The sequence below is a fragment of the Falco peregrinus genome, chromosome 18, assembly GCF_023634155.1.
Source record: "Falco peregrinus isolate bFalPer1 chromosome 18, bFalPer1.pri, whole genome shotgun sequence".
NCBI classification, from domain to species: domain Eukaryota; kingdom Metazoa; phylum Chordata; class Aves; order Falconiformes; family Falconidae; genus Falco; species Falco peregrinus.
Window position 1 is genome coordinate 3,406,099 of NC_073738.1, and position 23,799 is coordinate 3,429,897.

The following is a 23,799-nucleotide window of genomic DNA, read 5'->3' on the forward strand; positions in this document are numbered from 1 at the left end:
GCAGTGGGGCCCAGCCCTGCATGGGGCAACAGGCATCAGCCATGCATGTGACAGGGGACATTGGTCCACGCGGGGCACTGCGGCCAGTAGTAGCCCCATGTGGGGCACTGGGCACTGGGCCCTGGTCCGGTGTGGGGCAGCAGCCACTGGCCCCACATGGAGCAGTAGGGCCAGCAGCCAACCTACATGGGGCAAGGGACATGGGCCCCACGCGGGGCAGCGGGGCACGGCCCCGTGTGGGGCGTCTCCCTGCACCCTGGGCACCCCACGGCCCAGACGGCGCCATGAACAGGCTCATGCCGGTGGTTTAGAAAAGAGACTTTATTAGTTGCGCTGCTCGCCGGGATGCAGCCGCGGGAACGGCCGGGGGCTCGTCCAGGCTCCCACTGCCCCGGCCCCCAGCACTGTGGGATGATACACCTCCGTGCAAACCGCCCGTGGGCCCGCCAGAGGCTCTGACAGGGGACGTGACCCATGGGCTGGGGGCCCAGGCCGGGCTGGGAGCCACCGCCCCGCCTGCCCCATGGGCAGGAGGCCTGGCAGCGCCCGTGGGCAGCCCAGGGCCAGCACCCGGTGTCCCCGAGCAGGGAGGCAGCTTCTCCGGGGATGGCGGCTGCATCTCCCAGGCCCTGAGACGGGACCCTGGGGCCGGGGGCAGGCTGGAGGCACTAGACAATAAGAAGGAAAATAATTCTTAGAAGAAAAGCAAGTTTATATATTTGGTTATGTCAGCAGCAGCAGCCCTCCCTGCTGGCTGGGGGAGCAGGCTGGGGAGGAAAGCAACTGCGCTCGTGGGCAAGGGCTGAGCCCAGCAAGCAGCCGGGGATGAGCAGGACCAGGTCCCTGTCTCGGCTGCCTGCCGGGATCAGCCTCCCCAGGAGCACCCACAGCTCCCCAGGTGAAGGTGCCAGGCACCGCAGCCTCCTGCCGCGCTGCCTGCTCCTGCAGGGCCGGGTCCTGCTGCTGTGAGCCTGCCTACATGAGAGCTGGAGCGTGGCAGCTCCGGGCTGAGCCGGGGCAGTGCCCTCAAGCTGGGGGGTCTGGGGGGTGCTGCCCTACGCTGCCTTGCTGCAGGGGACGGTGAAGCTGCAGGAAGTAAGTGGGAAACGGGGAGGAAAGCACAGGGTGTGGGCACGAGCCTGAGCCATGCCAGGGCCCCTGGAGGAAGCAGATGCTCAGAAATACTCAAGGTCTGCTGCTAGACCAGTGTCAAGGTCGCTTCTCTGACAGTCAAGAGCCTCACATGGCATCAGTGCATCCCATATCCCTCTGGAAACAAGTTGCAGCCAGTGGTGGTTGCTCCGGCACCGCTGCCTGTGTGTCCCCTCTCTCCAGGCAGGAGCATGCGCCTTGCCACCAGCTGCCGCCATCCCTGCGGGTGTGAAGGGACCAGACCCAGCACCCCACCACTGTGGTGCTCCCTGCCCCAGCGAGGACTTGCCCGTGGCCACTGGGCCACTGTCAGCCAGATCTGTAACGCGGGCAGGGGAGCGCACAGCTCACTCTGCTCCTACCGTGGCCGGGAGCAGCAGCGGGCCCCGGCTGGGTGATGCCATGCGGGCACCCACGGCAGTCCCAGCTGCAGGGTGGCTTTGTGGTGAAGCCGTCCTAGGCACCACCACATAACCCGGTCCTCAGAAGGGCAGAGAGGAGCAGAGCTGCCTGCCTGCCATGCAGCTGGCTCCACTTCACCTCTACTCTGTCCATCAACGGGACTTGCTCAGCTCTTCCGCACGCTGGGTGCATCACAGTTCCTCTGCTCCCCCGAACGGGGTGGCCAGCTTGGGGTCTGGGGGTCTTCCTGCCTGCGGGGACAGCCGCGCAGCCTGGCACAGGGAGCCGGGGTGGCGGGGGCCGGTGGGCTGCTTGGCAGGAGGCTTTCTTGACACCAGGTCTTTGCTTATGGAGGACACTTGAGCTTTCCAGGTGTACAGCCGTTATCTTGGTTTTAGCACTCTCCAGCTGGGCTGGGTCCCCGTCACTCAAAGCCCATCGTGCTAGAAGGCTCTCACGCAGCCTGCGGCAGGAATGGTCTCCAAGGGTGATTTAACAGTGTAAGAAAAACAATCCCGTGTTCCTAATGTTTCTGTGTGCTAAAACTAAAATATAAAATACACCTTGTCCAAGCAGGCAGGGGATTGGAGTCGGCTCTGCAGGGTAGTAAAGATGCATCGTGTACACTTTCCCTGGGGCACCAGGGCAGAGAGAGATCTCGAAATGTGAATGATAACGTGTTCAGCCGTCGTCCACAACCCTTCCGCGCTGCAGCCTGTCCTACTCGCTGTCACTCTTGTCCACCAGTACCGCGTCGGACTCCTCCGTTATCTCCAGCAGTGTGTGCATCTCGGGGCTCTCCCCATGCATCAGATCCGAGTTTTCTCCCTCCTCTCCACCAACCTCCACCAGCTCCGTGGCTTTCACTTCCACCTCACCCTCTCTTATTTTCTTGACATGGAAAGTGAAGGGTGGCACTTTGTAGACGGCTGTCTTGGACCTGGCATAGATGGTGTGGTCAGGGGTGAAAGACTTCCTCAGCTTGTCCCGAGAGGTCTTCATCTTCTCTCTCCTTTCGTTAGTCACAATCTTGGTGCCTAGTTTGTTCATCCGCTTCTCCAGGTTGTGGCGGGTCTTCTCCAAGTTGTGGCGGGTCTTCTCCAGGTTTTCCTTGGTCTTTAGCTTAGTCTTCTCCATCTTCTCCTTTGAGAATGCCTTCTTAAAGTCATCCACTCTTTTCATGCCGCTCCTTTTGATACGCTCTGCCCGTGACTCTTCAATAATCTCTTCAATCTCCACCTCTTCATCCGAGGAAAGCTGCACATGGTCCTCCTCTGCATGGTCCTCACCCACGGGCACCTCCTCACCCTCGCCTTCCTTCTCCAGCTTTTCACCCTCCTTTAGAGACTTGCTGATGCTCAGTTTAGATGGGAGCTTCACTTCATCCTGCAAGACACAGAGCGGAGCCAGTGAGACACACACCTCCCCAGCCTCTCCAGCCTCGGGAGCCAGCTGGAGAGCAGCGCACAAGGCAGAAGCACAGCCACAATTCAGAGCAACACAGACCCAGGCGAAGTCAGGCCTGGGTTCAGCCTCCCTTAATGCACTTGATAAATTACTGTCACGAGGATCTGCTCTACTTACAGCCGCTTAGGGCTCTGCTGTATTTAACCTCAGGTATACCAGTTCTGCTGGCCCCGGGGCTGGTTCCAAACCCACCCATGACTCCAGCAGTGCAGGAAGAGGCAGGCCAGCACTCAAACCGGAGACTTTCCCCTTCCTCCTGTGCCTCTGTCACAGTTCCATCCCCTCCAGTTTCATCTTCATGCCAGGACTTGGCCATCACACGCTCCCCGCTCCTGGCCCCAGGAAAGCCCCCACCTGCATCCTGCAGTGGAGGGGTGCAGGGGACCCCCTGGAGCGATGTGGTGCCCCTTTGCTCCCCAGCATCTGCCCAGGGTGCCGCCCCCCCCCCCCCCCCCCCCCCCCCCCAAGCCCACGATGCTTCAGCTTCCTTCCCGTGCGTGGTCTTCTCTTGGTAAGACCGCTGGCCGCTCCCTGGTCAGTGGCCTGGCCAGGGTCCGGCCAGCAGCGGCCCCGGGCACGGCGTGGTGCTGGGCTGCAGATGGCAGCACAGTCTGGAACTGGGAGTCCGGCCACGCAGCCTGGTGTGCACTGGCCAGCCCTGGCCTGCACTCAGACTTTCCCAAGGCCTGCAGGATCCAGATGTGCAGCTGAAACATCCCTTGGGATGCAGCAGGCTGCCCTTTTTTTCCCATTTCTCCACTGGGGAATAAGTTAGGCAATTTGTCTGAGCTGGTATCTGGAGCCGGTGGAGCCGGCAGCCCCGACTCACACAGCCAGGTCTGCAAGGTTCCACTGTATCTGCTCGGGACTGGGGGCGAATTCATTCAGCTTCTCCAGTCTCCCGGGTCAGCCAAGTTTCTGATCCCAGTGGCAGAGGACAAGCATGCACCCAGGAGAGGGGCACAGGTCTGGAGTGGGATTGGTTTTCATCTGAGCAGCACATAGCATGCGTCCCTGCTGCAATGAATCACCTCTCTGTTCCGAGGACAGGCTGGAAATAGCCCGTCAATGTGCAAAGCATCACAGCTGCGGGGCTGCAGCCCACGGCTCAGAAATTTATTGCCCGCGTGGTTTTAATCTATGGAGCTGGGCGGGAGAGGCACGGAGCTGCCGACACAAGCGCTGTCAGCAAGCCAGCAGCAGCCACAAGGCAGCGTGTGGAACAGGCACGCAGAGAGCAGAGCTGCTGGGCTGAGGTTTGGAGAAAAGTCGGGGCAGCAGGACAGCTGGGCACCATTCCCAGCCCCAGGGCAGACAGGAGCTGAACAGAGCAAGGCTGGGGGATCCCAGTCCAACACAGGCAGCAGCAGGGCCCAGTGAAATCAAGGGACAGACCCCGGGGTACCCAAAAGGCTTGAAGTGCGTGGCAAACATCGGCAGCGACACGCCGTCCCCCGGCTTGGGGATGCCAGGAGCGGAACTGCCCTGTGTCCCAGGAAGGTGAATTTGCCATGGTGTCCCCTGTGCAAGGCTGCACGCTCTGCATGCCACATTTGCACAGCACTAGCCACTGCACCAACGTAGCCACGAGCTAACAAGCTACACAGGTGTCAAGAGCCAGGACATTCATGATGGTCACACCACCAAAACAGCCGCTGAGGCCCAGCCCCGAAGAGCCACGGTGACTCCAGGCACACTTCTGCACAGGTTTCTCTGCACGGTGCTGGAAGGGACGGTGTGTTTGCATGCCCACGTCCTGAGCGCTCTCCCACCACCGCACCCATGCACTGCTGCTCCGGCTGACCGAGGTCCCTGCCACGCTGCTGCTCCGGCCTCAGTGCCCGGACGGAGGCAGGACAGGACACCCCCTCTGCAAACACGGGGTGCTCAGCTCGGCCAGCTGCGCCATCCCCAGCTCTTCCTTCCCTCAACACCACCTGAGATCTGACATAACCTTATTCAACACATGACACCAGTACGGCCTCGCTTGGGTGAAATTCAGATGCTTTTAGCTGCATTCTCATTCTTCACCAAGCACAGGGCAGGGCTGATCCTTGGGCAAGCAGAACTTCTGGAGACATGAGGGGTTCTGCGGAAAACTTTGTGAACAGTGAAAAAGCAGCTCTGTGGAGCACTGGGCTCCGTGAGGGTGATGTGGGCTGCAGTGTCCATGGTCAAAACACAGAGTCTGCCAGAGCAGGGGGCTCGTTCTGGGTTTTATTCAGAGAGCTGCGCTGGGCAAAGCTCTTCACCCTCCACATCGCAGCCCAGGTCCCAGATACCTTCTGGAGATTAAGGCGAAGCGGCCAACATGTTTTCTTCATTTGATTAGCCACTTCAGGAGAAAACAATACACATGCTCTCCAGAGGGTCAGGTCAGTCCAAAACAAATCCACGTCACTGGGAAGGCGAGGATCCTGTTATCCTGTTCTGCACAACAACACCTGCTGGAGCAATCCCAGGGACTCCCGGGGACCCTGCCCCACCAGCCGAGAACATCAGGAACTCCGGCCACTTCCTTCCCTCTGAGTCAACACAATGAGCCAGAACAAAGGCATCCCCCTCTCGCCTGGCACGACTGTCACTGGAAACAGGCCATATCCTGCAAACTCAGATACTTATCAGTCCCTTGTTAGCTCCAGAACATGTGTCTGCCGAAAGAAACACCACCTCAAAAACTCCACGTCTGCCACATAAATAATTGCCTTTCCTCATGTTACACCAGCAAATCCACCTTCTGACTGAATTTTTTGATGCGGCTAAGCGGGCTGCACCAGCAGCACACCCATCCAACCTTGGCAGCATCCTGCAACGGTTTCCTCACAACCTTGAAGACGTGGCCAGCAGCAGCTCCCGGTACCACGGGACAGCTGGAGCAACCCCTGTTAGGGTGACAGCGTGGCTCTCTCTAATCCCTGTCACTGCACCCCCGGGAAGGGCAGCTGCCCCCCTGTTTGATCCCAGCTCCCATAGACTGCACTCACGTGCGGACCCACACCTCTGCTGTCCCACACACCACCCACACCAAGTGCTCCTGGGCTTGAGACCCTGCTGATGCCTCTTTCAGGAGGCACCTTCACTGCTCAGGCACACAGGCAAAGAGGGAGCACAGCTATTCCCATAAGTAAGGACGCCTCCAGTCCCAACCTCCCCACCACCACCCCCCCAAGACGGTTTCCAACAGCTTTTTTCCAGCTGTGCTCAGGAAACACTCTGCAGCCTTCACCCGGCCCCTTTCCCACCGGGCCAGGGTGACAGGGTGGCATGCCACCCTAGGGCTGGCTGAGGGCCGCCGGAGAGTGCGTCTCTCTTTCCTATTCCTGGGATAATTCCTGCATTTTTTCCCCCTGACTCTTCTTCAAGCTGATTGCTTATCTGAGCAGTAGATCACCAGCTGGAGGACAGCTGGTGGATTTTCAGCACTGCTTGCCGTGGGTTACTTTCCTGCCTCCAAGCCCACCTGCATCCAAGGAGCATTCCTGCTGGTTTAGCAGGCTCTGGCTTGTGCACAGTACAGCTGGTGCAAGAAGAACCGACAGCTCTGGCGTGTCTTAACGAGGCTGAATATGTTGCTGCTGAGCATCCTTCGTGTGTCGCTCCCCACCTGCACCCAGGCACTGCCCAAATGCCACCAAGGGTCTCCTCCTCCCTGCTTGGGAGGTGTTTCCCCTGGGGGGGAGGGCAGCTGCCCGGCGTGGGCAGAACGTGCCTGCAGACACAGCCGCGTCTGCCCGTGGTGGAGGACAATGGGACCTCGCTGGAACAATCAAGAACTGTCCTGGGTCTATGGGTGGCTGCCACACAAATCCCCACTCCGGGCAAGGCCCTATGGTCTGTGCACTTTATTTCACTCATGACTCATCCAGATGAGCCACATTTTTATCACCAGGCATTCCAACTACTCTATTTTTACTGAGAAAACACTGACCCTTGAAGTGGGTGAGTCCAAAATCCTGGGTCTTGGCATCCCTGCCTGTTGGGGTGTTCAAACCTGGCTCCCAGTCAGCAGATGTAAACCAGTTCTGTTCTCTAAGACAGCCTGAATCCAGCTGGCACAAAGACAGTGGGTAAACAAGACCTCTCAGAAGATTTTTATACCAGCGGAAGAAAAATCTTGCCCTGCTCTGCGCACAGAGCAGAGCTATGCCCGGCAGGACAGGGAGCGTGCTTGTACGTGTGCTGGGACCGAGCTCGCTGCCATCCGATGCGCTTCACATAAAGGTTCAGCTCTGATTCAAGTTCTACCTTTCTTTTGCCCATTCACAGAGTGCCACCCCCCAGTCCATTTCACAATCCGACATGTCCCTTCGGCGCAGAGAAGCGGTTCACTTTGGGAAGCTCCCTCCCGCTGGCAGAGCCGACGGGACTGGCAGCACGTCCGTCTGCTGACTCTGCGGGCACCCGGAGCGTCCCCGGTGCCCGTACCCAGCGTCGAAGGCAGCTGGCTGCCTGCTGACAGGGTGCTGGGCTGCTCTTTATTCCTCCTGCCCCAAACAATTCAGGGCTTCGAGATCTACAGGGCGGCCCAGCCTCTGCCCTCCTCCACCAAGTGGGCTTTTTATCTGACATTGTTTTCAAGCCCGAGTTCCCTTGCAGTGAGTCACCCAGGCAGCCCCATACGGCCATGTACACAGCGCCTGGTTGCTACAACACATGTAAACACTTCCCCCGTCATATAAAAGGCCAATGAGACACAAAGCTGAGCTGCATTCCCAGCCCAGCAGAGCTCTTCAAGCACTGCAGAAGCCCCAGCAAATCTGGTGAGCGTTCTCAAAACACGAGAAGGGCACCAGGATTGCTCTTGAAGGGGCTCTTATTGTCAGCGTGTAAAAAATAAAAGAGTCCCAGAACTCCCAGCCACTCCGATCTCCAGTTTGAAGATTTAATGGAAGATTTTTCACATGCGGCATGCTAATCACATCTGCAATTAATTTTGTTCCGTTATTTTGACAAAATTGCAAGAGCACAAACAGTTGAGTTGGGTTGACATGCACCCGTAACATGCAGAACATGACCAGCTCACATCCCCCGGCTCTGCTAGAACCACAAAAGGCTGAGCCCTGCTGCCGCTGGGTGAACCAGCGCCTGCTGCACCCCCTGTGCCACACCAGCCCTGAGGGAGGATTAAAAGCTTCTGGACAGAAATCAGCCTTGCAGGTCAGGTCGAGCCCTGCCAGAGAAGAAAACGTTCTGCTCTCCCGTTGCCATGCTAACTGTTTGGCTCTGCCAGTCTTTAGAGGGTGCTTTTCTGTGCTGACCTTCCATCACGGGAAGGAGGATTCAGTTATTCCTGAGTAAGAGCAACACACCTGGTAAGCACCCGCAGCCTAGCAAAGCTCAGGGATGTAAAGATGCCCTGTGCAGAAAAGAGGAGGGCTGTGCTTTCTTCTCCGGTGTTCTTGTTGGAACAGACTTTCCCTGTGGAGATGGTAATTGTTGTCAGACTCTCTTGCTATCCTGCAAAAACCTGCCTTTTTAAAAAATCTGGTCACTCTCCCTGAAAAGAAGTTTTCCCTGGCAGCTTCCCCCAGAGACCCTGATTCCTGGGCTGAGGTCACCTTCGCCTGGCTCCCGGGTCTGTCCTGTCCACCGACCAACGTGGCCGTTCCCTCCAGACCGTGCTCCTCACCCCACCGGGTGACCACCCAAAGGGCAGGCAACTGCAGCTTGGGGTATTGTCTCCAGCAGCCACACAATAAGAGGAAGGCTAACAGGGCACTGTGCTGTTACCAGCTGCCCTTTCGGTATGAGATAAGCGTTAGATAAACAGCAGCTAAAGTCATCACCAGCTCCAGCGTGTGTAACAGCGCCGGGGGGGCTGCCACGGAGAAGAAATGGATGCTGCAGTGCCTATCTCGGACAACCGTAGTTTTAAGTCACACAGTTTGTGCTCTCTGCCTGTCTTTTATCTATTTAAAACAACTTCAAACCATTCCACAAACACTTCCAAACCAAACCAAACCTTACAAGAAGCCTGAGGAGGTAGGTATTACCAGGTCTGTATTTCAGAGGGAGAAACTCAGAAAACAGGTGGGATTTGCCCAGTCACAGCAGACACCAGCGGAGCCAACTGCTCCTGGCTACTAGCCCTTCATGCAAGCCACACAGCAATTCCTCCCTCCCAGATCGCAGAGGTAGTAGCACAACAAGTCCTGTAACGCCTGGGAGAAAATCACAGCTCCTCACCACCCGTTATAACTAGGGCAGCAAGCAGCAAGCACGTTAATCAACAAGTGGAGGCATTTCTGCCAACTTGCAGCAGCCACAAGCAGGCAGAGAGGCAAAGGCTCTGGAATCAGCAGCTTTCAGAGTTTCAAGAAGAGGTTCAAAGCAATCTTCGGGGGGTACTCCTTCTGAGGCCCTAAACTGCTGCCTCCTTGCATGTCTTCTGCTGATTTGGGCCATGGCACTTTCCGCAGCATGGGCAGAGGGAAACCGATCCTGGAGACAGCTCAGAGGGTAGTCCCTGGCGAAGACTCAAAGCGCACACTCTGGATCTTCTTTGGCTAAGACGAGGAAAACTACGTTTCAATAGCCAGCGGAAAGGAAGCACAATGGAAACACTTACCTGTCCCCACTGGGAATCTGATCGGGACCATTGCCAGCAAAGTAATCCAGATTAGCGTGAGAACAGGCAGAGAGAAAAGGCACAGGGGTATGTTTTAGTAAAGGGAGAAGCTAGGTAGCAAAATGGGACAGAAATGACAGTCAGCAAAGATTTATTAGAAGGAAGAGTGTCCTTCTCTAATTTACAGCAGGTTCTAGGAGATGCAGAATCGCTTCTATGGTTTCAGGCATGTTTACACTGAACACTGCCATAGGGCCAGATTCTGCTCTCTTTTCACACTCCTCTTCACAGAGCGATTTGATCAGCAGTTCTGGAGACACCTCTGATTTCTATGGTGTAGCTGAAAGCAGAGTTTGCTTGTATGTATAAGATTATGCAAAGATAGCGATTTTAAAACCCTACGTTTATTAATTCAAACACATAAGCTGGAGAGATCGAAACAGCTGGGTGTGATTCCAGAACTCCATCCACTGGTTTTGTCAGCATATTGACCATACCCTAAACCAACGCTGGAGAATACCCAGCAGCTTACAGATGTATATACTCAGTGGCACAGCCAGCGTGCTCTCTGCAAAATCAGGCTTGGCCTCGACTTTTATGTTCCAAAGGTCTGTAAAAAGAGAAGCCTTGAGTCCTTGGAGAGAAGACTACTGAACCCTGCAGTAAGAAGTCACCAAAGAATACTGCTGAGAAAAAGGAAAAGATCTAAAATATGAGGGGAAAAGCAACGTAGGTTTGGCATTAGGTAAATGTTAACGGGATAAGCTAGCTCGTTCTCAAGTAGTATCTCCCTGATTAGCAGAAGTCCTTCTACTCTCTGCAATTTTGTGTATTGTGCAATCTTCTTGGCACTTTTTTCTATCAGGCGCGTCTAGTTACTCTATGTCCTGGAAGCTATGTCCTAAAAGGCTGTATCTCCTTCATTAGCTGGTGAGAAAGAGCAGCATGGTACAGGCACTGGAGCTGGTTCAAACTCGATGGTGAAAAGCAAGGGAGGAACGGGTGCAGGGAGAGGAGGAGGCTGTGTTTGGGAAAATGCTTTTGCCTAGCAGTGAGTCAGAAGAAAGGCAGGGCTGTAGGAAACAGAGAAGTAAATAGATTGTGGAGTGAAAAGGTTTTTTGTTTTTTGTTTTCTTTTTTCCCCTCTGACAGCAGAAAAAAGTTCTGATCTTATTATCAGTCTGTTTGTACAACTGGCTTTACTCTCAGAGCTGCTCCTCCCAGATAAACCTGTCTCGACTGATTAATAACTCCGGGGCCATTTCTGAACAGCAAAAAAGTAAAGATGGAGTTTGCGTTACAGATGATTTGCAGATAGATCTGTGCTGACACTGACATTTGCATCCTCACATAAAGCTATAGACTGAACGTCCCGAGACTTTTTATTCTAAATATCTGATTTTCCCTCACTGACATTGAGCATCTTTGTTTCTCGTCTTTGTTTTTTTCTTGCAGATGGCCAGTGGACCCACAGTTCTTCAGGTACTTTTAAGTTGTAGAAGATGTTGCAGAATCAAGAGCGTAACGTTATCTCAAACAGGACAAAAGAGGGCTAAGCACGTTGGCAAAAAGCTTATGAGCTATTGCCACGCTTTATGTGGGTCACAGACACATTGCTACATCAGAGAGTGGAGACTGCATAGCTCTCTACAGAGACAGCACATCCCACTTCTGGGTAGCGTAGCAAGAAGCATCTTCAGGGAAGATGCAGGAACAGCCCTCAGTTTCCCCCAGTCTTGTGCCTAGGGCAGGCAGTACATTCTCTGGAAAACGGCTGTGTTAGACCGAGCGCGGTTGCTAACTCCTCCTGCCTGGCAGAAGCTGCGTGCCTTGTCTGGAGCTGGGCCGGGGTGACAGCGTGCAGTGAGTCACCCACCACGCAGCTCGCTCAGCGCCTGCCTGGTGAGCAATGCTGAAGGACACAGAGGGACACAAGCCAACTACAGAGCGTTCACATTGACAGAAAATGGGGGAAATGGAGACAAAACGCGGCAGTACCGCTTCTCCCGCGATGCTCACACCCCTCCAGTGTTCTGCAGCGCCTACAACACGAAGCAGCTTTTACCATCTACTGGTCAAATTCCCACACAGGGTACACTGGAGAGTAATGGGACTGTGTCTTTGAGAGGCATCGTCTGAGCACTGGCTGGCTTCTTGAATTCTTGGGTTATGTGCAGCCTTGGAGAGTTTTTCCTGCTGTCTGTTAGCGATGTGTTTTGCCGAGGGCTTGCATCTAGTTTAAGAATGGGAAAAGGAGCCACAATCTTACCGAAAACTAGAGCACCCCAGCCATGTAGCCCAGTGAGCACGGCCGGCAGATTCTGCACCTCATTATATCCCTGTGTGCAGTGCCCCACTGGCATCACACAGACGTGACGGATGCTTAGATCCACTGCTGACAGGCACAAGAGAGGCCTGAGAGAGGAATATGTGATCAGAAGGAATATCCCCGTTGGTTTTAGTTTCATGAGCCATTAATTGTCTGATCTAACCCTATCCCAACTGGCTGAGTAGCCTCTGGCCCTTTGCTTTGAGACAATTTACTGCTGCACAGCTCGGCGTGTAACTATAACGCTGAAAGGATTGCAGCAAAGCAAACTGTCCTGGCTCTAACTGCTTATAAATAATACCTGAGCAATGAAATATTAATGCAGTTGATTCCAGGCTGCAACAGAAAAATCCATGCTGTTGAGCTGCCTTTTGGCAGAAAGACTAATAATCTGCACTAAGAAAAATCTTGAAAGTGAGAGCTATTAAAATCCTGAAATTTTTTTAAGGTTCACTCTCCTGCGTATTATTCTCTTGAGACTCTTATAATTCAGTCATGTGCAGAGAACATGAAGGATTCTTTGCACATCAAGATGTGAACGTGGTGCCCCTTACAGTGGAGGGAAAACATGCAGCTGAATCCAGCCCAAACGAACCCAGCTGAATGATATTTCTCTCCTTCCCCTGGGATGGCATTTTTTCACCTCTAATTTTGCTGCTTCTGTGACCAAAAGCAGGAGAACAGAAGGGAAGATACAACAGCCTTCTGGGTTAAGACCCATGTGTTCCGGCAACAGAGACAAAGGATCAGAGACAAACAATATTAACTCTTAATTAATGAGTATCAATTTGTATGATTCAGATTTTTTGTGGTTTTTAACAAAGGCTTCATGATTAAGTCTCTTTCATATTTCATTTAAGAACAGAATAAAATAAAGCAAAAGCCAATCCGGCACCAAAGGAATATCCCGTTCCCATTCTCTGCTCCAGTTCTCTGCTGAACCTGGGATAAGAACCATTGTGGCTACGAAGGGAGCTGCTTAGTGGATTCACAGCAAAATAAAACAGGCCTTTTATTTTAAAGTATTATCGGAAAAGAAATAAAATACACACTGGCTGCTACAATGGCAATCTCTGCAGTGAACTACTGGGAAAAGCAGATGCTACCTGCGGCGCTGCTCCGGATCAGGAAGAGGAGTCAAGTGCAAGCACAGAGCGCTCCTATATGCACGGAGCAATTGCTCTTGCAGGAAAAGCATAACGGGGGTGCCCGGAGCCCCTGCCTGCCCTCAGTACTGTAATTTAAACTGTATTTGGAATTTCTATTTATTCTTTAACACTTGTAGTTGGGCAAGTTCCACTGAACCCAAGGCATGTAACCACACAGGCTGTTCTTTGGGCTTGCAGATCCCACGGGCTCTCATGAACCCTTTGCCGTCATTAGGCTCATAAGGTTTTTTGTTTCAGAATGATTAATTTGAAACAAAACCATAGCTCGGGGCAGCTGACATACTGTTTAGGAGGTGGAGAAAGGCTGCAGCCCAGGGGCAGTGGGTGCGGCGGCTGCGGTACATGGGTTCGTACGCCCTGTGCTGCCTGCCCTGTGCTTCTCATCAGACCCCTGAGCTCATGTTCTTTTCCACGCTCTCTTCTGGGGCACCCAGACCTAAAAATAAGGCAGTTCAGGTCTGGCCTCCAAATCTGTCACGTTAATGTGCGGGTTTGAAATTCATCCCTCCTCCCCACGATCAACAGTCTTGTTGCTTCCATCCGTATAAGGCCCACTCAAGGCACAAAAGCCAAGCTGCGCTATTTATATTTCCTCGGCCAGCCCTACCTACTCCACACATTGTACGGCCGAGATTCACGTTCTTCCTCGCCTCTCCTTAACTGCCCAGCCCTTCCCAGAGAAACTCTACATCTCACAAGGCTCTGGAGTCACCCGAAGAGCAGAGGAGCCCCAGAGGAGCCCCCAGACCTGTGGGGCAGCGTGGGGAGCAGCATGTCCATACACCTCCGACAAAGGCTGCTCTCTTTCCAACAAACAATGCCGAGCATCACGAGCCATACCTCCCTCCAGCTCAGCGCCCACATGAGCCTCAAAATAAAGGACCAGCACACTTTAGAAATTCAATACTCAATACGTATGCCGAGTGCTGCAAGCATTTTGTCCGGCTGTAAGAAAAATCAAGCCTTTGTCATTTGCAGGAATAAGTTTAATTGTCAAAAGATGTTTAGAGGAAAAATGCCGTGCTTCTGTTAAGTGCTGACCCATGCCGTTCTTCAGATGAATGCAGCACGCTGCCTGGTTTCAGCGTAGTAGCTTTTTGCATAGGACATCCATTCTTTAATCATGAACTATAGTAACCAGCCCCAGCTTCTTGTATCCTAAAACCAGGAGATGTGGGATGAAGTCACTTCAGTTTGTTTTTACTAGCAACCACTCTAACCAAATTTGTTGGTGTCCTAATTTCTCTGAAAGGCAGGAGTCCAGCACAAAGGAAGCACTGAGGAGCTCTGTTTGCATGGGCTGCTAGCAAGTGCACGCAGTCATTTGACATCAGACTTTTTAGGAAGGCAAGTGCTGTTTACGGTAAGAGTACGTGAACTTCTGTTTACACAGCAGCTTGACAAAAGTCTGTCGCCTTTGCTTTTGGTAGGCAGATTTTCAAAACAAAAAGACGGATGAGGTAATGTGGAGGGGGGTTGTTTTTTTCAGATTTTATTCTCAAGAATCAATCTAATTGCCTTTGGTAAGTGGAAATAAAAACTCTTACCTCGGTAGAAACCAGACCAGCTCCTGGCAAAATCAGGTAAAAGCATATTTGAGAGAGTGAGCCTGTGAGAAAGCACGTTTACATATGTGACAGCCCAGCCCATAAACATTCTGCTTAATGCCTCACCCTCAGCCAGCCTCAGTGGAAGAGATTTTCAGTTCTGCACTTTCTCCCCCAAAGTCTGAAACTACGCAGGCAGATGTGCTCTGGGCTCATCTTTGACAGGTCAAGCTTTTCTTGAATAAAATTTGATTTTCATTTCCTCCTAATCTAACAGCTAGCAAAATACAACTCTCACACGTAGTTTGACCTCTTCTCCCAAGGTGCCAAAAGGTCTTATTTGCACTCCTGAAATAGTCCATAACTGCGGGAGACTCAGCATTCAGCACTGGGAGGATAATCAAACATCTCTAACAGTAAAGAGCCAATTTATCTTTACCTCCTTTTATTTCTTCATACTGCAGAATCACACAATATTAAATCCCTATAGAGCATAACTACTGTTTTGCTCAGCTACCTTGCTTGAAAATAGCCACCGCTGGTTTTATGTAATATTTTATGTCTCTTAAGATGAGTTTATCTCTTGTTCTCCAAAAGACTAATAAATCTTTGCATTTTTAGCCATAGCAACTGAAATTGCAATTGCCCAGGAAAGTTAATCTCAGCTTTCCAAAGGCAGTTTTTTCTGAGTTAAAAAGCAGTAATGAATGTTGCTCGCCATCAGAGAATTAATTACATTACCAAGAAAGTACCTAACATAAACTTTGCTAGGTGGTGGGTCTTGAGAAGTGAAACACTGAATTAGAAGAGTTATCTTGCAATTATTTTTTTTTAATGATAGACACAGTTAGGAAACCACAGTGCATTTTTCTCATTTACACTCCCGAGGTGGAGTCCACCATAAAGTTTTGGTTTTATAGACTTTTGATACATTTTTTAAAAATGTCATGATTATTAGTACTGAAACACAGAAGGATATTAGTAAACAGGTTAATCCAGTGGGAATCAACAAGGCTTCTTGCAACAAACAGCACTGTTCAATATCAGTAAAGCAGCTGAACATCATCCTCAATTTGATAAGCACCTTTACAATGTACACACAAAAATATCACTTCTTTCTGCAGAGTTTTATTATTTAAACATGTTATCATTATCTGTTTTGCATAATCCCAGACAAAGCACCGCTCTTGTCATTGACGTGCCTAGAATTACTGACTGTGATAAAATATTCATATGAACACATTGGGACACAAAATTGTATCCTGATGTTTTGGCAGCTCTGCTGTGCAATTCCCACAGTCAGCCTGTGTTAGGAATTTCTGAAGAATGATATCTCCATAATTACAGTAAGAGGCAAGCTCTAAAAGTCCTGCCTCTCCCAGGAAAAAACAAAGCAGAATAAAAAACCGCAAAGCCAAAAGCAAAACTTCCAAGATCACCCAAAATGTTTAACTTCTTCAGAATAAAAGGTCTCCACAAATAAGAGAGACTCCTATACCCAACAGGTTATTTTTCCTTACCCCAAGCCATATGATTCAGGTTGCTGTACACTGAAAATTACATGATGACATTTTTATGGAGGACAATCTACAGAATAATACAACTATTAAGCAACTCTATTTTCTATTTGAGAAATAATAATTAATGTAGCTCTGAGATAAGACTGTAGGTTGATAGAATTTGGAAACTTTCTCTGTTGACCGAAATTCTGTGTTTCCATTGTATCCAGGAAAGAGCAGTATTGCACAGGACTGCAAAAATATCCCCCATTCTTCCCAGGGATTCCCTGTGGTCCACACCTGGCCACCGAATTCTCATTGTATGGGTCTGTCTTTGCCACAATAGCACAACCTACGATCAATAAACTCATTTGTTACTCAGGCACATTAATATTATTATTGCCTATTTCTCTCTAGTATTCAAACATCAAAAGCCCATCATGGATTTTGTTTTTCAGTTTAAGCACCAAGTTAAGAGATAATCAAGAGCTTCTCCTCCAAGAGAGACCTTCATTTGCCTTAGCAGCGTCCATCACAAGCCTGCACGCCTGCTGCCACACCTTCCGTCTCCCCAGAACTGGCCCTTACTCGCTGTGGCAAGGTCTACTCAGCCTTCCCGCAGAAGTGTGAGGATTTCCATGAGGGTGCAAAAAGCTGTGTTTCACGTGAAGCAGACCTGCAGAACTTCTCACTTGTGCTCTGCAGCCTCACAGTCAAATCACACTAAGTTCCATGCTGGGAAATTGTTCCGAATTACAAATAATTCATTCTTTTTTTGCTGGTATCTTCATGATTCACAAAATCCCTGCTGTAGTCTCTTGCCTGCTGATTTGCTCAGAGGCTGCCCTGTCCTCATTACATCAGCAAAAGCATTGCCCCTGATTTCCTTTAGAAGCAGGATCGCTTTTCAAATTCCAAAAGAAACTCTCCTCAATATTCATAAGCAACAGCAAACCAAACTGAACCGCTCACAAAATGACGATCTGCCAATGTTCAGGATGCTTCCAAAGGACCTAGAAGCTTGCCAACTTTCTACCTATTTCTATAACCCACAAGGAATGTTATGTTTAAACAACTGCCTTCACTCTTCTCCTTTTGCAACGTTTGTTCCTTCAGCAGTACATGAAGAGTTCCACTTTATGTTTCCATTAAGAGATCTATCCTCCTGCAAAAGCTTTACACAAAGAGCTTATAATAAAAAAATACATATATATATATATGTATATATATATATAACCGGTTAGGCTGCCCGTATGATCTGAATAGGCTGGAATATTTTAAGCATTTGTAGTTTTATCATGCCTGAAAGGCTAAGCTCTGAATCAGAGTGTTACACAGGCCCCCGTACTTGTTAGATTCCTGAGCCTATTATGATCAGCCCTCCCTTCAAGCCCTGTAGTAAGAAGCATTTTCCCTTTGTTTCTGCTTCTCTCTCTTCCTGTGATCAGCACTACACATTTCTCGATTTGTCCCTACGCTGTCTATTATTAACCCAGAGGCTTCTAACTGAATCATTAACTATTTCACTCACTTTTCTTCCATGGACCACTGTAAGAGTTTGCTCTGGTAAGGAAGACTAACTCCAAACAGGAAAACTGACAGAAACGTATTCCTCTCTTTCTCCTTCTTTAATATTAAAGGAAAAATCCACTGCTTAGTGCAGGGGTTGAACATCAAGCAAATCAAAGCTGTTACTGAAACCAGACAACTGTAAGATTCAAGACTTGCAGGTTGCAGAAAAAAGAATGTGAAAGTCTGTACGAGCACAACGGCAAGGGCAGAGCCAAGCACTAATGAGCTCAAGGAGCTGTTTGGAATTTTCTCTAATGTCTCTATCTGCCCTAGTCAGTGAGATTAACCCCAATGCTGGGGTTACTGTCTCTTGCCGTTATTAGATGCATGTCACAAATCTGAAATATTACTGCTCTCCATGTAGCGATACACATGTCTCTCAGTAGAAAAGACATTGGCAGGCGGATTTACAATATTCCCTTCCTGAACACAGTGCATTCTTGCTCTTTTTTTTTAGCTAAGCAGTAAAATCAGGTTATTTGGATACTTCTGGCCCATTGCAATGACTGCTTAGGGCCATTCTCACTATCTTCATTAAAATTCCTGTTAAATGTAGAAACTCTTATCAAACCTTGTCTTCGAACACATAGACAATGTTAAATCATGAATGAGAGAGCTGCTTCAGACCCGCCTTAATTGGGACCACCAGTCAGGGGAGTTTGGGAGTGTCACGGACTGACCGTGCAGCATGACAGAACCCTCAGCAAACAAAACACTCGCCAACAGGACAAAAGGCAGCGTAAAAAATCTCCTTACCTGGTAGATCATGACTTTGAAGTTTCTGCGTTTCAGGAGCTCCGCTTCATTGGCCTCAAGCTTCTTGATCTGCCCAGCTTGCTTTTCCAGGTTCTGCCGAACGGTTTTCACATTGACGCTCACCTTGCGCACTTTTTCCAGCATCTTGTTCACGGTGTTGCTGGTGGTGGTGTGTGCCTTTGTCAGCTTGGTTAGCTCTCCTTGGATGCTGGTCACTGCGCTATCCATCTCTTGCTGTCTCTCCTCCAGCTGTGTTTGGGTCAGCTGAATCTGATCCACTGCTCCAATGATCTTGTCCAGAAGGGTCAGCACCATCACACCATTGATCTGGTCTGATTTGATGGGTTCTTCAGGCACTTGCTCCTCTGAGGCCTCGGAAGCAGTTGGTGGCTCGATAATTTGCAAAGTAGTATCCTCCATGATCGCTTGGGAGTCCTGGCTAGCAGAGCCGGGAGAAGCTGTCACTGCAGGGAGAGAGAGAGGAGGGAAAACTAAACCCGAGCCTCAGCTAAACTCTGCGCTGGGAGAAACGCCAGAAATGGAGAGCACAGTGTGTGGATGTCTGCTGAAATTCAAATGGCACAGCTCTGCAAAGCCGTCCAGTGAAACTGCCCTGCAAAATTTTCCAGGCTTGCAGGTCATTGGCTGACTCCACCTCGGCTATATAAAAGGAGCCCGCTGCCAAATGCCTGATGACCCACCCTTTCTGAAATGATTAAAATAGTTGGAGGGGAGGCGATGGCTTTGCATGCAAACACAGGCACAGCTCAGCGAGGAATGCAAACCTCTGAAACTACAACCGCCTCTTCTTTACCGTAAGTCTAAAGGCACTATAAGGAACGAGAGGAAAAAAATAAAAAACCTTGAATAAACGGCTTGGGAAGCTGCTGGAAAGAAAGCAACCCCATCTGGGCGCAGCTGTATACATTAAAGGAAGGCTGGTTTAAACAACTGCACACGTTGAAGTTCAGCTGGAAAATTCAGATCTCCTGCCAATACTTAGGTCTTTTTTCCAGGACTATGGGAGCCTGATTTTCAGTACTTTAAAGAAATGCTACAATTTGGATTCAGTAGTTATGGCACATGACTTCTAGGTCATAAAAATGCAAGCTGCCATGTGTGTGAATGCACACAAGAGCCGTACACATGATATAGACAGTGTGCACCAAGTCTCTACGCAGATTTAACACAGAAAGAAGTACAATTCACTCCTGAAGTGAGGCAGCTTGGCCACTCCCACCTAAAAGCAGCTATCTCAGCTCTGCAATCCTCTATCCATCGACAAATCCAGTCACTAGACTTTTAAATGCAGGATATGCTTCAGCATATGCCATGCAAAAATGTAGTGGTAAGCAATGCCCAAACACAGTGTGTTAGATAAGGCTTTATTGGAAAAAAAGATACTAATTGGTTCAAAACTTAATCGAGTACATACTGCTTTGGAAAACATGGGGAAGTAATAATCCTTATTTTGCTAACTTTTAACCTCAGCACAGACACAAAGCAATTCATATAGTGTTGGCAGAAGTTTATGCCTTGTGGAGGCATCATCACGTTGGAAGGCACTTGGGAGGTGCTACCAAAGGCTGGACCAAGCACCGCAATGTGAAGAAGGAAAATTCAGATCTTGAGAGGTGACACCATCACTGGCGTTGGCTCAGCCAGAGGAAATCAAGCTCCCACGGGCAGAACCGCTGTGAAGCCTCGTCTGGCCTGGGCAGCAGAAAGCCCTTCCAGGCTCAGCTGAAGGGCTGTGGGCAGACTGGGAAGGCCGCAGTCTCCCTCTTGTCCTGTAGCCTTGACAACAAGCAATTCATGCTCAGCACATCCTGCCTCCCGCCGGGGTCAAGCCTGCCCTTGCAAATTGCCACAGGCGGGCAAATAAAATGACTGCTCTCCAGCACTCAGGTTCTGCAGGCTCACAGCCTACCTCAAGACAGGGCTGGAAGAAATGCTGAATTCCAAGCGTACAAACTGGGAAACCCACGACGCACAAACAGATGTACAGGAACATTGTTTAATGATGAATGCTCATGACAGTCAGCACTTTCCATGCCCCTGTGCTCTCCACCATGTGACAGCTCGCTTTTTACTGCTGTTGTACCCACACTGCACCACTGATCTAGATCTGGTTTCACTGTGCATCAGTTAATTGTGCTGTGTTGCTTCTACAATAGGTATTATGTCACGTCTCAAAAATAGGTTGCTTTTCTATACCCTGTTTTTTCCTGGAGGGACCTTTTTCCGGTGCATTTATTTCCAGTGTTTGCTGCTGATGAGTCAGTTCCATGAAAAAAATCCTTACTCCAGGCAGATAACGTTGAGGCTCTGCAGTTGTTTCTCACTGGGGATATCTGCTTCAGAGTGGATTTCCACAGATATTTGCTGTGAAGTTTCATGTACAGGACAGGATGCAAGCAGAGCAGTGCTCTCTTTCTAAGTCTGCCACCTATTCCGTGTGTGATTTCAGTGCAGTCTCTGTGCCTTCATTTCCTCATTTGGGAATAATAAAAAAAAAATTAAAAAATCGGACTGAGTAGGTCAATCTGTACAGAATCGGATAAAACAAGAGAACAGGAATTTGGATTTGCTCTTGATAGACAGCAGAAGAGATGCAGTGCCACACTCGGCGCTTGCTGCGCGTGCAGCAATCACACCCCAAGCTAAAATGAGATGAGTAATTTTCTCTGTTAGGACTAACTTCATCTCAGCCATTTTCTGCCGTGGGGACGTCCCAGGAAAAGCCAATAGGTGGCAAACAGCAGCCTCCCGCTGGGAGCCTTCCCACCCAGCTGAGCACACAGGGCTGTGAGGTCTGACTCAATCTCTTCTAGCGCGAACAACGTGCTGCCTCTCGTTGCACAGCAGATACAGTTTGATCTCTGGCTCTTCCACACTTGCACTATGCCTTAGATATCACTGATCATTCCAATATCCCAGCGATTTTATACCACTATACTATATAATTGCATAAATATATATATATAAATATATATATATATATATATACAACTACCAAATGTGTCATATGGACATGGAACAGACAGCGCAAATGAAAACTAGCATATTTCATCTTCAAAGAAAAAACTGTCAGACATATGCAGGACAACAAAGGACGACAAAGTCCAGCAGCTGCTTCCACATCAAGCCGTGGAAGTTCCTGTGACCATAGGAAACAGCTCAGCTAACTAACTTCTTAAATAGCAAGATACAGCTGGTTAGGGCCTGTCAGAAATAAGGAATAGTCTTGGCTTGCGGGGGACAGACTCTGTTAAATTTCACCAAGTGCAGCTGACACAATTTGTCCCTTCACCTCTAGCTTAAGTGCAGAGGACATGGACTGGACAGAGAAAAAGAAAGAAAACTATCCTCTCTTGTTTTCCAAGGACGTGGGAATAAGTACAGGGGGAGGAAAGGTGCAGTATATGTGCAACTTTTTCTACTGTTAGATGCATCCCACGGATAAGGTGAATTCAGCTTTGCAGGCCACTACCAGTGTAATGCATTTGGCAGGCACCCAACTCATCTCATGGCAAATTAAGTTAACTTGTTATTTAACCTTCTAACTTGCTCACTTTTTCATAATTGAGACACACCAAACATCAGCATAAAAGCAAAAACTGAGTGTTAGCAGCCCTACGACTGCCATTTCCATTCCGCAGCACCACCAGCCTCACGAACACAGCCTGAGCCTGCTGGCACAGGGCGTCATTTGCCGTGGCTGCAGCCCACCACGCTGACCCGCACGATGTCATTACCTCCTCACACATCTGCAGGTGGTCTTCCATCCCCCAGGAGCTCTCAGGAGCAGTACTTGGGATCTGATCTGCTGAGCCTGAGCAGCACCCACACCCCGTCGGTGCCCATCTGTCAGAGCATTATGAATAAGTGCATGGCAGTAACTAGGATCTTCCATTCCAGAGGCAAACGCCTGCCCAAATCCCAATGAGGCATCACACCTCCGCTTTGCCGCACATGACTAGGGCCTTTCAAAACAAAGACAACCATGTGAAAAGGGATCTGTGGTTAAATCATATTTTCGCTATTGCAGAAGCTCCTCTTTTCACCATATCAAGACCAACCGTTTACTCAAAGAGTCAGTAAGCAGTACTTGGAAGTTTAGCGTATTTTAACTTAAATTTAACTGTCAGTTTTTGCTTCCTTCCCAATGAACTGTGCTTCCATTAACAGTCTAGCGCAGAAAATTCCTGATGGGCAGGGAGGTTGCTTGTATTTAACTGGTTTTCTGTATTATCAAGTGCTATACCCACAGGCTGCTGGAGGCAACTGGTTCCATTGATGCATGCTTGTACAACACTTGGAATTAACTCTGAACTGCCATTTTTTGCTCTTTCATTTCCTACAATTCTACTAACTTCAACAAGGAAACTCTTATTTTGGCCAGTGGGAGTGAGAAGGCAGCGAGGCTGGGGCGTGGGAGGCTGGAGCCCCCAGCCACGCCGAGGTGCCGGGCTCAGGGCTTGGCCAAGCTCAGCCCAGACCCCAGGCAGGCGGTTTGGTGGGGGGCTCCCTGCCACAGCCCCGACCGGCACAGGCCAAGCACAGCCCACAGCCTGACAGGCGGCTCAGGGGGGGCTCCCCGCTGCAGCCCGGGCCAGGCACAGCCCTACGGGCGGCTCAGGGGGGGCTCCCCGCTGCAGCCCCGGCCAAGCACAGCCCTACGGGCGGCTCAGGGGGGGCTCCCCGCTGCAGCCCGGGCCAGGCACAGCCCTACGGGCGGCTCAGGGGGGGCTCCCCGCTGCAGCCCCGGCCAAGCACAGCCCTACGGGCGGCTCAGGGGGGGCTCCCTGCTGCAGCCCCGGCCAGGCACAGCCCTACGGGCGGCTCAGGGGGGGCTCCCCGCTGCAGCCCCGGCCAAGCACAGCCCTACGGGCGGCTCAGGGGGGGCTCCCCGCTGCAGCCCCGACCAGGCACAGCCCTACGGGCGGCTCAGGGGGCGCTCCCCGCTGCAGACGCGGCCCAGGCAGGCAGCTCGGGGGCTCCCCACTGCAGAGCCCGGGGCCGACCCCCCCAGCCCCGCAGCTGGGGGAAGCCACCCGCGGCATCGGCCCGGGGCTTCCCAGGACCGTACCTGTGGCCTCCGCTGCTCCCCACAGCCGCCTCACACAGACGAGGGCCGGGCCGGGCCGGGCGGGCCCCACCAGGGAGGGCAGGCCGCACCCTCGCACCTCGCCCACGCTGCCCGTGACGTCACTACCTGCGTCACGGCGTCGCCAATGGCGTCAGGGGCGGGCAGGTGACGTCAGCGGCCCCTCCGGTGGAGCGGGCCCGGCGCGGGGCGGCGAGGCCGGCCCCCCCCGCCCCCCTCCTGCCCGAT

The 23,799-nt window shown here is 51.0% G+C and overlaps 1 protein-coding gene across 2 annotated transcripts; it reads right to left on the reverse strand.

Annotated features, from left to right (window-relative positions):
• Positions 1-303: 303 nt before the first annotated feature.
• On the reverse strand, positions 304-23,764 carry CAVIN1 (caveolae associated protein 1). Of its 2 annotated transcripts, XM_055790066.1 has the most exons (5): positions 23,554-23,764; positions 22,220-22,447; positions 20,679-21,007; positions 18,462-18,925; positions 304-2,940 (listed from the first exon to the last, which is right to left on the reverse strand). In XM_055790066.1, exons 3-5 carry the CDS (start codon positions 20,749-20,751, stop codon positions 2,275-2,277), a joined length of 1,203 nt encoding a protein of 400 aa, XP_055646041.1. In that variant the 5' UTR covers positions 20,752-21,007; positions 22,220-22,447; positions 23,554-23,764; the 3' UTR covers positions 304-2,274. The 2 variants fall into 2 exon arrangements, with proteins under 2 accessions (XP_055646041.1, XP_055646042.1); XM_055790067.1 differs by lacking the exons at positions 20,679-21,007; positions 22,220-22,447.
• Positions 23,765-23,799: the final 35 nt, after the last annotated feature.